The sequence below is a fragment of the Rhinolophus sinicus genome, linkage group LG05, assembly GCF_036562045.2.
Source record: "Rhinolophus sinicus isolate RSC01 linkage group LG05, ASM3656204v1, whole genome shotgun sequence".
Lineage (NCBI taxonomy): Eukaryota > Metazoa > Chordata > Mammalia > Chiroptera > Rhinolophidae > Rhinolophus > Rhinolophus sinicus.
Genome location: NC_133755.1, coordinates 22,263,535 through 22,275,631, shown reverse-complemented (window position 1 = coordinate 22,275,631; position 12,097 = coordinate 22,263,535). Strand labels below are relative to the sequence as shown.

At 39.7% G+C, this 12,097-nt stretch overlaps 1 protein-coding gene across 14 annotated transcripts in view; it reads right to left on the bottom strand.

The window, feature by feature from the left end:
• Window positions 1-12,097, bottom strand: part of LTBP1 (latent transforming growth factor beta binding protein 1) — a 349,946-nt gene that overhangs the window by 34,667 nt on the left and 303,182 nt on the right. For 8 of the 14 annotated variants that reach the window (XM_019741724.2, XM_019741760.2, XM_019741751.2 and 5 more), the window contains 2 exons: window positions 11,307-11,432; window positions 7,803-7,946 (listed from right to left, as the gene is read on the bottom strand). In XM_019741724.2, coding sequence (XP_019597283.2) covers window positions 7,803-7,946; window positions 11,307-11,432 — 270 coding nt within the window. The remainder of the gene's footprint in view (window positions 1-7,802; window positions 7,947-11,306; window positions 11,433-12,097) is intronic. The other 6 variants (XM_019741748.2, XM_074331884.1, XM_019741797.2 and 3 more) reach the window with 1 other exon arrangement.

Sequence of the window (12,097 nt, the reverse complement as noted above, 5' to 3'; positions counted from 1 at the left end):
ATGGGGAGGGGGCAGCAGTAATTCTTGCAGGTGTGGTGCTCAGCTGCAAGGACAGAGAGACAGTCGGGCACCCTGGCTCTAACTAGAAAGGAGAAGGTTGGAGCTGTAGGTGCTGCTCATGGAGTTCCTAGATGCTTCTCACAGCTCCGTTTCTCTTGGTTGGTCGGACAGAAGAGGGTGTGGGCATTCACTTACAGGACTGCTTCATCCTTTAATCATTCCCCAAGTATGTCTAAACTTAGGTTTGCTCTTGGGGTGAGGAAATCTGGAACATTTTTTTTGGTTAAAGCTGACGAGCATTCTAAATGGACCTTTGTCTTTGATTTTGCTTTCCATTTACAACGTGCTCTGAAGGTCTTTCCGAATTAATCCTCTATACCCTCTGGGACGGACAGTCAGGATTGTGACAATGACCAAAGAGTAATGGCACAAACAACAGCTGGCCACAGTGCCGAAGAAGACATGAATTTATACAATTCTGTGAGTGTGGTAAGGTTCAGTAACTCACCAGAATTACTCAGGAAGCTTCAGTCTCTTTTTTATTTTTAAAATCACCACAGGCACTCATGTTTTCTACCAACTCATGTTTTTAATGAGAAAAGGAATTCGAGTGTAATAATATTCCAAGGAGGAGTAAAAGAGAACTTGGAAATTCATATATATCTTTTTCCCCCTAGTTTTCTCATTCAAGGACTTGGAAGATGAGGGGTGTGTGTGTGTGTGTGTGTGTGTGTGTGTGTGTGTGTGAAATGGAATTTAGGAGAAAGCCACTTGGTGAGGTTCAGAAAACAAGTGCTGACAATAGGAAATGACTGGATATAAAGGGGTGTAAATAAAAAAGAAGACTGTGGAAAGGTGGTAACTTCCGATAATAAAAGGTGTGAAAGAAGTCAAAATAAAGGTTAGAAAGTGAAAAACAAGAGGAAAAATATTTCGATAGAAGATTCTTCCATACAGCTCCCATCCTTAAAGAGGTGAGTCAGGTGGGGAGTCAGGCCAGATATGGGTAGATATGGGTGAAAGAAGAGACTCCTGAAAGCAGCTTAAAGCACTGTGGAGAAAGGAAAATGAGAGAGACACACTGAGATGGGCGAGAACAAGGAGGACAGAGAAATGAGCAGATGTCATAGCAACACAAGCCCTGTCACAGACACGTGTGCGTCATGAGGGACTGTAAAGATGACCGAGAATCAAGCCACATTGGAAGACTCATGTAAAATGTCTGGAAACATTTAAAAGGAAATGTACAAACCATTCCTCTCAAGGCCTTATTTATAGCAAATTATTGGGTCCAAAATGCATTTCTAATGCAAAAGTGTGGGTGTTTCTTGTAGTATTAAAATAAAACGGTTTATGTATGCAGTTTGAGTGTCACTTTGATCAACTGATATGTCAGTTCATTCAAATATCAACATCTCTTTATTAAAAACGTATTATTTTAGATACTATACGTAACCAGCAGAAAAATTATAAAAATAAAAGCATGGTTTGGTAATTGGTAAACTCTTCTCACTATCCTCTTTGAATGTAGGAAGAAACCTGACCCAACTTTAAAAAAAAACAAAAACAAATGAGCATATTTTCTTCAGCTTTGCCTACACTTATGGTATGGATCCATTACAAATATACAGTAAGACCTTGGGAGTTTTATGACATTTTACAGTGCTTGCATTATAAATATATATGTCTTTAATTTTTTTTCATACCAAAGGCCTTTTTTTCCAATCAGAAATTATTTTTTAAAAACTCTCTTAATGTTAATTGATTTTACAGGTTAACTAAACACATTAGAAAAAGAAAAAAAAAACACCCTACTCTGCCAAATGAAACAGTTGAATTACGTGGTTTCCTGCCTGAAAAAAATACATACATACACAAAACGTGGTAGTGGACCTCTCTAGGAAGAGAGAACAAGAATGCTGTTTGATTTCAATTGTCAGAACCAGGAGGATGGTTTGCACGTGTCCGATAGCAGGGAAATACTCCTTTTTCTCTTTTGCACCACTTGTAATTTAACCAAAGCACACAGATGAACTATCCTCCTACATACAAGTAGAAGTGTGAATAGATAATTCCTCACTTAAGTGTACCCCCTTTATATCTTTGATAAGATGAATAATTATTTTTGTTTTACAGAACTAGCTGGGAATGAGACGGTGGGGTACAGAAAAGACACATTCTCCAACGTGGAAAGGCAATTTTATGCAATAGTTACTTAGTGTCTGCCATAGGTCAGCTCTGCATTAAGCAGAGAGCTAGGGTGCAGGGGACGCAAAGAGGAGTAAGACAGAGTATAGGTGGTCGGTTGCCCCGCTTACGGATTTGGACTTCATGCTGTAGGCAGTAGGAAGTAGTTGAAACTTTTAAGAAGGATTTAAAACCCGAGTTATGTTTCAAAAATGTACTGTGGCAGCAGTGTGGAGCAGGAATTGATTGATGGGACAGGCAGGAAGACAGGGGTCCAGGTAAGAGATGCTGAAGGACTGGCCCAGGGCCGTGGTAACAGAGGAGCAGGGAGAGATCTGAGGGATACGACTGGGGCAGAAGTGGCAAGATGTTGTGATGGTTTGGATGGATGGGGAGAAAAGTTCAAGTGTGACTCAGGATTTCCAGTACTGATGTTTGGCTATAGTGAGTGAACACAGGGAGAGTAATAGATTGGAGAGGGAATGGTAATTAATTTGGTTTTGGATAATTTAAGGCAAAGACACTGACAGGACACCCTAAGAGAAAGGTCCAATAATTGGCAGCTGGAAATAAGGGTGGCACTCAGGACAGAGGTGGAGGCACAAGGTGTTTACTTGATAGTCTACAGCATATAAGTAATAGCTGACTCAGAGGTAATAGTTGGCTCAGACAAGAGGACAAAACATCCCAGAAGAATATAGAGTAAAAAATAGGGCTAACCGTGTAGCTCCTGGGACATTATTATTTAAGGAATGGGCATTAGAAAAGAGACTGAGAATGAGACAGAAAAAGATCAGTTCAAGAGGTAAGAAGATACGGGGAGGAGGAATGTCCTGAAATCAGTCAAAGGCAAAAAGAAGGGCGGGGGGATTGTGACAAGAAACCATTGTCATTTTTTCTGAAGACGGAGTCTGTGATGGGACTAATGGCTTCAGCACAGAGACACTCACTGATGACCAAAGAGAAAGGGGTTTCACTCAGATGAAGAGTCCGAGGGCTGATCTCCGCGTGTTGCGGTTCAAATGGGAGACAGTTCTTTCAAGGTAGGGGGCAGGGTATGGATGCACCTTCAAAGAATCTGGAAGGTCAGCATGACGACAGGGAATATCCCTGGATGATGACACTGCCAGGGATTTTCTTTTTTGATATATTTTTGTATTTGCCAATTCTCTAGGGAAAATGTGCATGATGTTAACAATGAGAACAAAAACAAAGAAATAAAGTGAAAATGAAGCCAATTTTTAGAAGAATTTGGTGCAATGGGCTCCTCAGCCTTGAGAAGTAGAATGGAAGTGGAAAGATCCCTAAGTTGGGTTCCTGAGCCAATTCTGCCCAGCATCAGCCGGATGACCCTAGGGATAAAACTTCAAACTTCCCTCTGGGCCTTGGCTTCCGGACCTGAAAATAAAGGGGCTGGGCTGGCAAACCACTAAGGCAGTTTCCCAATGCCTAGGGGCTAGCTTGTGATGTGAGAATAAGCTCTCAAATATATTAGAGAAAAACGATATCTAAAGAAACCCCATCATGAATGGTGTTAAGAACAATTATTTTAGAATGCAATTAATTACTCCAATTTATGTTTTATAATTTCTGATGCAGTTTTCTTTCTTTGCTTTTCTTAAAGTGAGGAACACCTACATTGATTATAATATATACATTTATACACATTTATAATGTATACATTTTTTGCATCCTTTACATTGTACCTTCTGTTTTAAAAATAAAATTCCTTTCCTACCACAGTCTCCTCTATGCACTAATCAAGACAGAGAACAGTATTTTGTGGGTAAGGCTTGAAGGCTGCAGTTGCCAAGACTAAATATTTACTGCTTCCTTTAGAGTGCCCAAGGACATAAAGTTTTTATTGAGCAATTATCACAGGCACTGAGGAAATAAAAGCATCGGACTCTATTTCACATCCGTGCCCTCTTACATGTGATGAGTGGTCTGGTATGGACATTTTTTAGTTATTTCTGCTTAAGGTGATTTTAGGCAATGTACAGCAATGTAAATTAGTGGCCAAAGGCCCAGGCAGTGAAAAACATTAGAACAGACCTATGAAAAATTAGGTGGGAGCCAAGACATAGTTTAGAAATAAAAATCTCCTAGGACATTGAAAGTTCAAAAGTACCTGAAAGACCATCCGGGACAACGTCCTGCCGGAAATGGGTGCCTCCTGCCAGTGGGTAAACCACCTGCTCTTGGATACCTACATCCGAGTCATACCCACAATTTCATGAGACAGGTATTTGCTGACTGTCTCTAGTTATTGGCATACTGATCTGAAATCTGCCTTCCAGACATCCACCGCTTAGGCCCAGTTCTGTCCTCGGTACGATAACCTCTTCAGGTTATTGTGCTATTGCTTCACTGGAATGTCTGTGGTCCTGAGGAAGTCTTACAGCCAAGTAAAAATGTTATAGTCTATATTGCACATTTATCTTTCCTGACTACTTTTCAGGAAAAATGAGATCGTTAGCCTAGCATGTTTGTAATGACATTCATTTGGATCCTTGTTAAAAAACTTTAAAACTTGGTAAAAATGTTTTGTTCTGTGTAACAGTAGATTCATTGGCTGGCATATGATACAAACTCTAGCCTCCATTTCACGAACTTGCTGGATTCACAGCTGTTCTCTTGCCCTCTGACAACATCCTGGTTAATGCCCACAGAGCATAGGATGCTCACAGCCTGTGCTAGGGCAGGCCCACACACTTCTGATCTTACACATTGAACAGTACGCTGACCAAGGCTCAGCTCTACTTAGCCTTAAACATTCTGTGCCAGTGTACTGATTTTATCATTACATCATCAAATGGTATATAAACCAATAAAATACACATGTGAGTAGAAGAATTATTTCTAGAACAAAATGCTTTAGAAAGACCGTTTAGTCAATAAAGAGAATGCTATCAAATAGGCATGGATAAGACAACTGTAAAAAAATGAGATAAGCTGCAATAAATAATCTGGAGAGATTTTGCACTCACTTACTTTTGCAAAGGGCTTTAAATTCCTACTCCCTTTAACACTGGCGGTGTAGATAAAGCATAATAGATATGGTTTATGCAAGACAAGCCAGGCAGAACTCACCAATGGACTTCTATTCAAAGAATGAATGAATGTGCATTTATATGCTTTAAGTTAAAATTTAAATATTTAATGGATATGTTATCTTTTTATGATTTGCAGATTCGATCACCTTTTTCAAGCAACTGATCAATTATTGGCTCTGTGAAGGCAGGGAAAAGGCTCCTTTTACATTTTATAGCTGATCTGTCTGTCAGAACACTACGATTAAGATGTCATCACAGATAACCGTAAGACTCCACATAATCAAAATTTGCCAAGAACTATACAAATTGAGATATGGTAGGAGTCAGAGATACTAGGAACTACACAAATGAATAAGCTTCAGCGGTTATTGTTTAATCAGATTATCCGGACAAGAACCAATAAAACAATTGGGTATGTAGAGGATTTAGTACAAGTCAGTAAACGATGGGGAAAATATGCAAGACACCCAGAAATAAAAGGATTAAATATAATGTTAAGAACAAGGAGAAATTAGGTTTTCATTGGCAGACAAGCTTTATGAGCTGAGTATTCAAAACAATGCTCTCTGAAAAAGCAGAAGAAGGGTACCTAGTAAACTCTGACTGGAAGAACTTTCCAGAAAGAGAGTCAGTCAATGAGAGAGCAAGGATACTAAGGGAGAAAAAAGGCAAAGGGACTTAGTTACAGAAAAATAAAAAATAGATGAGGAACAAGGTTGACAAAATGTCACGGTCAAGTTTTAAGAAGCAGTTTATAGTGAGCTAGTCCAGTTCACCAAAAATGGTTTAGGTGGTCTCATGATCCATTAGGGCATTGCTAAATTTCTAAAAGAAAAAAAGGAGCAAACTTTAGAGTCCCAGATATATTCCCTAATTGAAGCTATATGTACTGAATGAACCACTTCTTCACATTACTAAAACATTCCAACAAGAAAGTATTTGTAGTTACCATTTCAGAAGAGCTCACAAAAGTATGAAAAACAGGTATCTCTTATGTGTTTGGATTATAGACTACTACTTTAATACTTTGTATAGTACATTGCCACTAACAAAAGGCTTTTATATATACGATTTTTTAAAAAAATCATAAAACTCTATGAGGTAAATAGAATCTTTCTATTTTATAGGTGAGAAAATCCAAACTCACAGATGTTGACTGACATGCCCAAGCTTACACAGCTGGAAAGTAGTTAGCAGACCAGAACTCTGGCCATTCCAACTTAAAGTATTATAAAACGTTTGGAAAATAAATGGAAACACTAAAATTCTCATTAATTCCAATGATCTTCTTATATATATCCTTTTCTCCCTCCACAGATTGTGATCATTGGAATACCTTATTTTTTCATTTCACATTGCCTCACATGCAGTTATCATGACTACCTCATCTTCCAATAGATCACGTGATGACTCTACAATGTTATGATACGTGAATGATTTCAGCCAAAATAATACTATGGATGAGGTGCTACTCCATAGAACCAAAGATACACAAGAAAAAGACAGTTAGTTAACCAGTGTCACTAGCCAGCCAGGTTTTTGACTTTTCGCTTGGTTTGTGTTTGCCGTTATGGGCATAACTAGGATGAAAAGTCTTTGCTAGGGCTCGTGTGTCGCAGAGGTGGCCACTTGAATGAAAAGCAACCCCTCCCTCCAGTCATACTCTGTCCCTCCCCTTCACAACCGTGTTGTATTACTGTCTGTTCATTTACATCTGCACCCCTCACCTTTCTATGTTTAATAACTGAGAAGAAAAATGTGTGTGGGGGAAAATATGTATCCTTATATTTTATCCCCTATTACCTGCAAAGGTAATTGTTTTACACAGAACGCTATCTTAGAAGCATGGATAAAATCAACTGAGAGTGAGCAAGGAAGTAAAATGCTCTGTGTGTCGTTTTATTTGGCTCTCAAAGAACCATTTCATCTTTTGCTTTCCTTAAAATACAACCAAGCTATATAGTGACATGTCACAAACTAAAAGGGAGATCTCCAAGTTCACTAATTTGGAAAACTATCCACTCTCCATTTCAATGTGTGCCATGACGACACAGCCTAAATCAAATGTTAAATGAATGCAAACACAGCCACTCTCCAGGCCAAATTCTGGAGAAACATCGTAAGAATTCCAAGTGGAAGTCTTTGTAGATCCTGGGAGGCTTATATATTGCTCTTAATTTAGAGACGTGTCAAGATACATTGCTCCAAGGGCCAAGAAAGAAGGATTATGCAACTTAATGAGATGACGCCATATGAAACCCTGAGCGATGGCTCTGAGTTTTCAGCAACTCCCAGGAAATGTGCTCATCACTTTGGATCCTGTCTCCTAACTCATGGCATCTCTGGGTTGGAAAGCACATTAGAGGCCAGTCATCACCCACATCCTAATTCCACGGATAAGGCTGGCTCAGAAAGAGCATAGACACTTCCAGAGACAGCACTGTGCCAGAAGATTTGGTTATTTCTTATCTCACTCCCAGAGTGTTTGGCCCACACCCATGTAGGTGTGGATCCCTGAGAGGAGCCCTCCGTGCCCTATACAGTGCCACTGTGACTTACCTCCGGAGGCCCGGGAGCGGCACTGCCCCGTCATAGGGCTGTACTCCTGGTTTTCGTCAGCACACACACACAGGAAGGACCCTTCTACATTTTCACAGAAAGCTTCACCACACACGCCACTGAGTAGTTCACATTCGTTTACATCTGGAAAAGGGAGCACAGGTCAAGTCAGACGTATGCCTCACTTCTGACAGCTCTTTGTTTTAACTTCTGTGCCAAGGCTAGTAGTACATATTTGCTGAAAACAGGGTGATCCCTGGTGAGCAGTCAAACCCATCTGCTCTTTTGGGAAGGGGCTCCTAGAGGCAGGGCTGTACAATTTGGTTTGTATGCAAGGATCAGGAAAACACGAAGCAAAGGATCCAAATTCCAATTCTGGCTTTAAGAAACAACCCAGAATTGTCTTGCGAGCATCCTATGAATCTTTGACTCTTTCGTTGTCCCTTCCCTGACTTTCCAACATAATGAGGTCTTAAATAACCCAACATGCTTACTCTCAGTTCTTAATTCAAGGAAAATTAGTAGCCTTGGCACTTTAGAAACCATAGCTTTCTTTAACTTCATTTTAAGAAATGGTTTTGAATCCACTCAAATGTCTGAAAATACAGTCCTCTAGCAGCCAAAATGTTCATAATTTAACAACCAGCATTCAGGTTGTGTAATCCCTTTGGGAAATGAAGGAAAGACCCCTGTAAATATTCACTGGGCTACATTAATCATTCATGTGAAACAAATTGGTCCAATCACTTCCCAGTGATTTCACTGTGGCTTTAATAATTCTGTTGGTGTTCCAGTGTAATTTTTATTTTGCGAAATGTTTTTCTTCTGAGCTTAAATATACATAATTAAAAGATAGTCAAGGAATGTACTGATGAGTACATTTTATTCAACATCATGCAAGTACATAGTCCTAAAGAAAGGCTAATTTCATGTTTGACTTTGTCCAATAGTACCTCTTACCTTCTCTCCTCCTACAAATTTTATTAATGAGTGCCCCGTTCAGCCAAGCACCTGAATTGATATCCGAAATGCTCATGCATTTTGCATTAAACATGTACAAACATCAGCTTTCATGAGCACACTCTGAGATGGTTTATACAAAGTTAAAAATCTGAGCAATTACCCAAATCATTCAGAAAAAAACAACCCCATTTTCACCTACTATATCCAGTAAATTTAACAGAAAGTTTATGTATCTTGACTTATTTGAATACTCACTTTTCCATTTCAATTTATATGTAAACAAATAGAAACTTAATGAGCTGGGTTTTGCTTATGGAAAGATATTGTAACATAAAGTAAATCAAAGATATTGTAACATAAATTTAATCAACCTAGACAGTCATAATTTAGATCAGAAAAATTGACTTTAGAAATTTGCCACTTCACATCTATCAATTTTAGGTAAATGTCAAATGGAACTTTCTCCTTTCTAATTGACATTATTTACATGGCTACTTAAACCTCACCCATCAGACTGCATTCATTCAATCAAAAAACATCTTCTAAGTTCATGTCTGTGGGCTGGGCACTGGGGAAACAATGAGTCAGGTGGCCCAAACTCTGTCTTCATGGAGCTTATAGTCAAGTCAGGAAAATTAATCAGGTAATCTCATAGGCTGTGATAAGTGCTAAGAAGGCAAAGTACAGAGCACTGTGAAAGCACAAGACAGTGGGCCTTCAGTGCAAGAGCAGGTTAGGGAAATGGCATTGGAGCCGAGCTCTATCTGGATGGTAAGAAGGAGTGGACGTAGTGGGGGAGGCAGCCAGGGTCCTAGAAGAGAAAACAGCATGGACAGGTTGGGATCAGGGCTCAACCATCTCTTAAATCCTACAGAACCCCAGTGTGGTGAAGTGCACATAATAGGTGCTCAGCTAATATTTTGGAAAGAGTGAATAAATAGACAAAGGACACCTGTTGGATTCACTAAAGTGATAACAACTATTCCTTCTTAAGGTGGCATTTTGTGTGCCGAAATGAAACATGGCATGGGTTCAGAGGGCTCATCTGGCTGCTTAGAAATGAATACTAACCAGGAGTTCGGGAGTTGTGTGGAGTCAGTGGCTCACCATCTGATATCTCAATAGGTAACAGGTAAACAATATTTACTGAGCACAAATAACGGGCTAAACATTAGGCCCAGCCAGGAAAGAGAGCATTCTCAGTCACATGCAGCTTGTTGCCTGGGAGAAGGCCGCTGCAGGCAGTACCAACAGGATTAAATTATTCTAGAAAAGGTCCTAAGTCCTCTAATAGAATTTGCTCAAGGTAGTCTAGAAGCAGGAGGAGAGGTCAGAGCTGAGTTTGAGAGTGAGGGGTGGAGCAGGGATGGTATCTGGGAGGAGATGACATCTAACCTCTGGCTTCAGGAATGAGTGGGGTAAGTCCAGGTTCAGGGAAGGGGAGGTCGGGAGAATATTCCCAGGAGGAGCGGACAGCCAAATAACTGCACGGTTACACGAGCAACTGCAAGCAGTTTTATGTTGCTAGAATGTAAAAGGTTAGGAAAGAAATGGTGAGGCTGAGAAGATAAGTAGGGGTCAGATCACATGACCTGTTCAGTCAAAATATTTAGTGAATGTCACATGACCTTTATCGCTTGTATTTTAGTGCAAAGGAGACTAAAGCAGGAATTAGAATGAACGATTATGATAGTATTTGCTTAAAAGGGGTTACTATTCAAGTGATTTTTATCATTAAACTTTCAAATACATAGATTTTGTTTTCCCAGTTTAATCCGGAAAGGAAATGAATTAATGCTTTAATTGCAAACTTCCAAACTGAGAAGTTACTGGCTCCTCCTCAAGTGCCTCTGGCCATGCAATAAACAGTTATTTTTCTTAATTAAGAGGAATAAAGAAGAAGCCTTGTTATCTGTGAAGTTTTGAATCTGATAACCTTTCTTCTCGTTCCCATTTAATTGCTCTAAATTACAAACGTGTTTCACAACGAATGTGATTTAAAGAAATCACGGCCCGTCAGAAAATGAAATGCAAAATCTCTTTTATACGAGCACGTGCTGGACCAAATTCTAAGACATCTGATGATATTCAAGATTCCTTCCAGCTCCATCAATCCCAGAAGAGAGTAAAGAAATATAGTTGCACAATCCAAAGCATTGCTTTACGGGTGTCATTCCTGGAAACTGAAACTCTTGCCAACACCTTTCCTTAAAGGCACTATTGCCTAAAGAAGACAGACAAGCTATACCACACACCAGACTCTATTTCCTGTGCAGGAGGGACTGAAGAGTTCTGCGTACTCAGCTAAGAGTTTAAACAGATGTTCTTCTTACTATACGTTTAAATTCAAAGCCATACATCCCTAACCATTTCAGAAGCCATAGGATATTTTCACACATCCCCAAATTGTGTGACAAAATCAAATTATGATGAAATGCTGTCCCAGTTACCTTGCTTACGATCTCTTCTGTTGTTGATGACTTTGATTTCTTTTCCATGGGGAGATATGAAACGTGTTGGGAAAAAAATCTAAAAACTCACCCACACACCCTTGCCCATCCTGTGGGGCCTGAAAGCCCTGATAACAGAGGCAGCGGAAGGAGCCAGCCGTATTGTCACAAAACCCATGACTGTCACAAACAGTGTTGTTTACACATTCATCAATATCTGTAAAAAAGACACAAAACACAGACTGACAAACACCAGACATTAATGAATAGACAGGTGCCCAACACACCCCGATTAGTATGAGATGAGCATGTTTACAAAGAACGAACTGTAAAAACATTTTACACATAAATAAAATGTTTCGATGAAAAGGTCTTAGACAAAACACTGGGTTCTATGAGAAAACATTGACTTTTCCTCAGGACATGTTTTCAAACTGAAACGACGACTGCAATTGCCACGGTCAGTATTTTCTAAATGCTGCTGTTAACTCTGTTTCTAAGGAGAGTCCTGTATATTCCCATAGGGGAAATATGGGAAGGTACTGTCACCTTTTTTTGATTGCGGTAAATGCTCACAGTTCTACTTGCAGAGCTGGGGGCTGAAAGAAGCACTTGCCTGCCTGGACAATAGTTTTAACTTGATCAAGTCTATACAGCATTCCTATAAGGGAGAGGGAAAGGAGAAGGAAAGGAAAGGAAGGCGAGGGGGAGAGAGGGGGGGATGGAGTGGGGAGAGATAGAGAATCTGAGGAATTCAGCTGTGTAGCCAGCCAGTCCCAGCTATTCATGAAAAAACATTTCCTGTCACCAAGTCATTCAAGGTCCTAAATGTCAATGCTGCTTAGTCAGTGGCCAAACTTATAAACTCATTTTGTTCTCTAT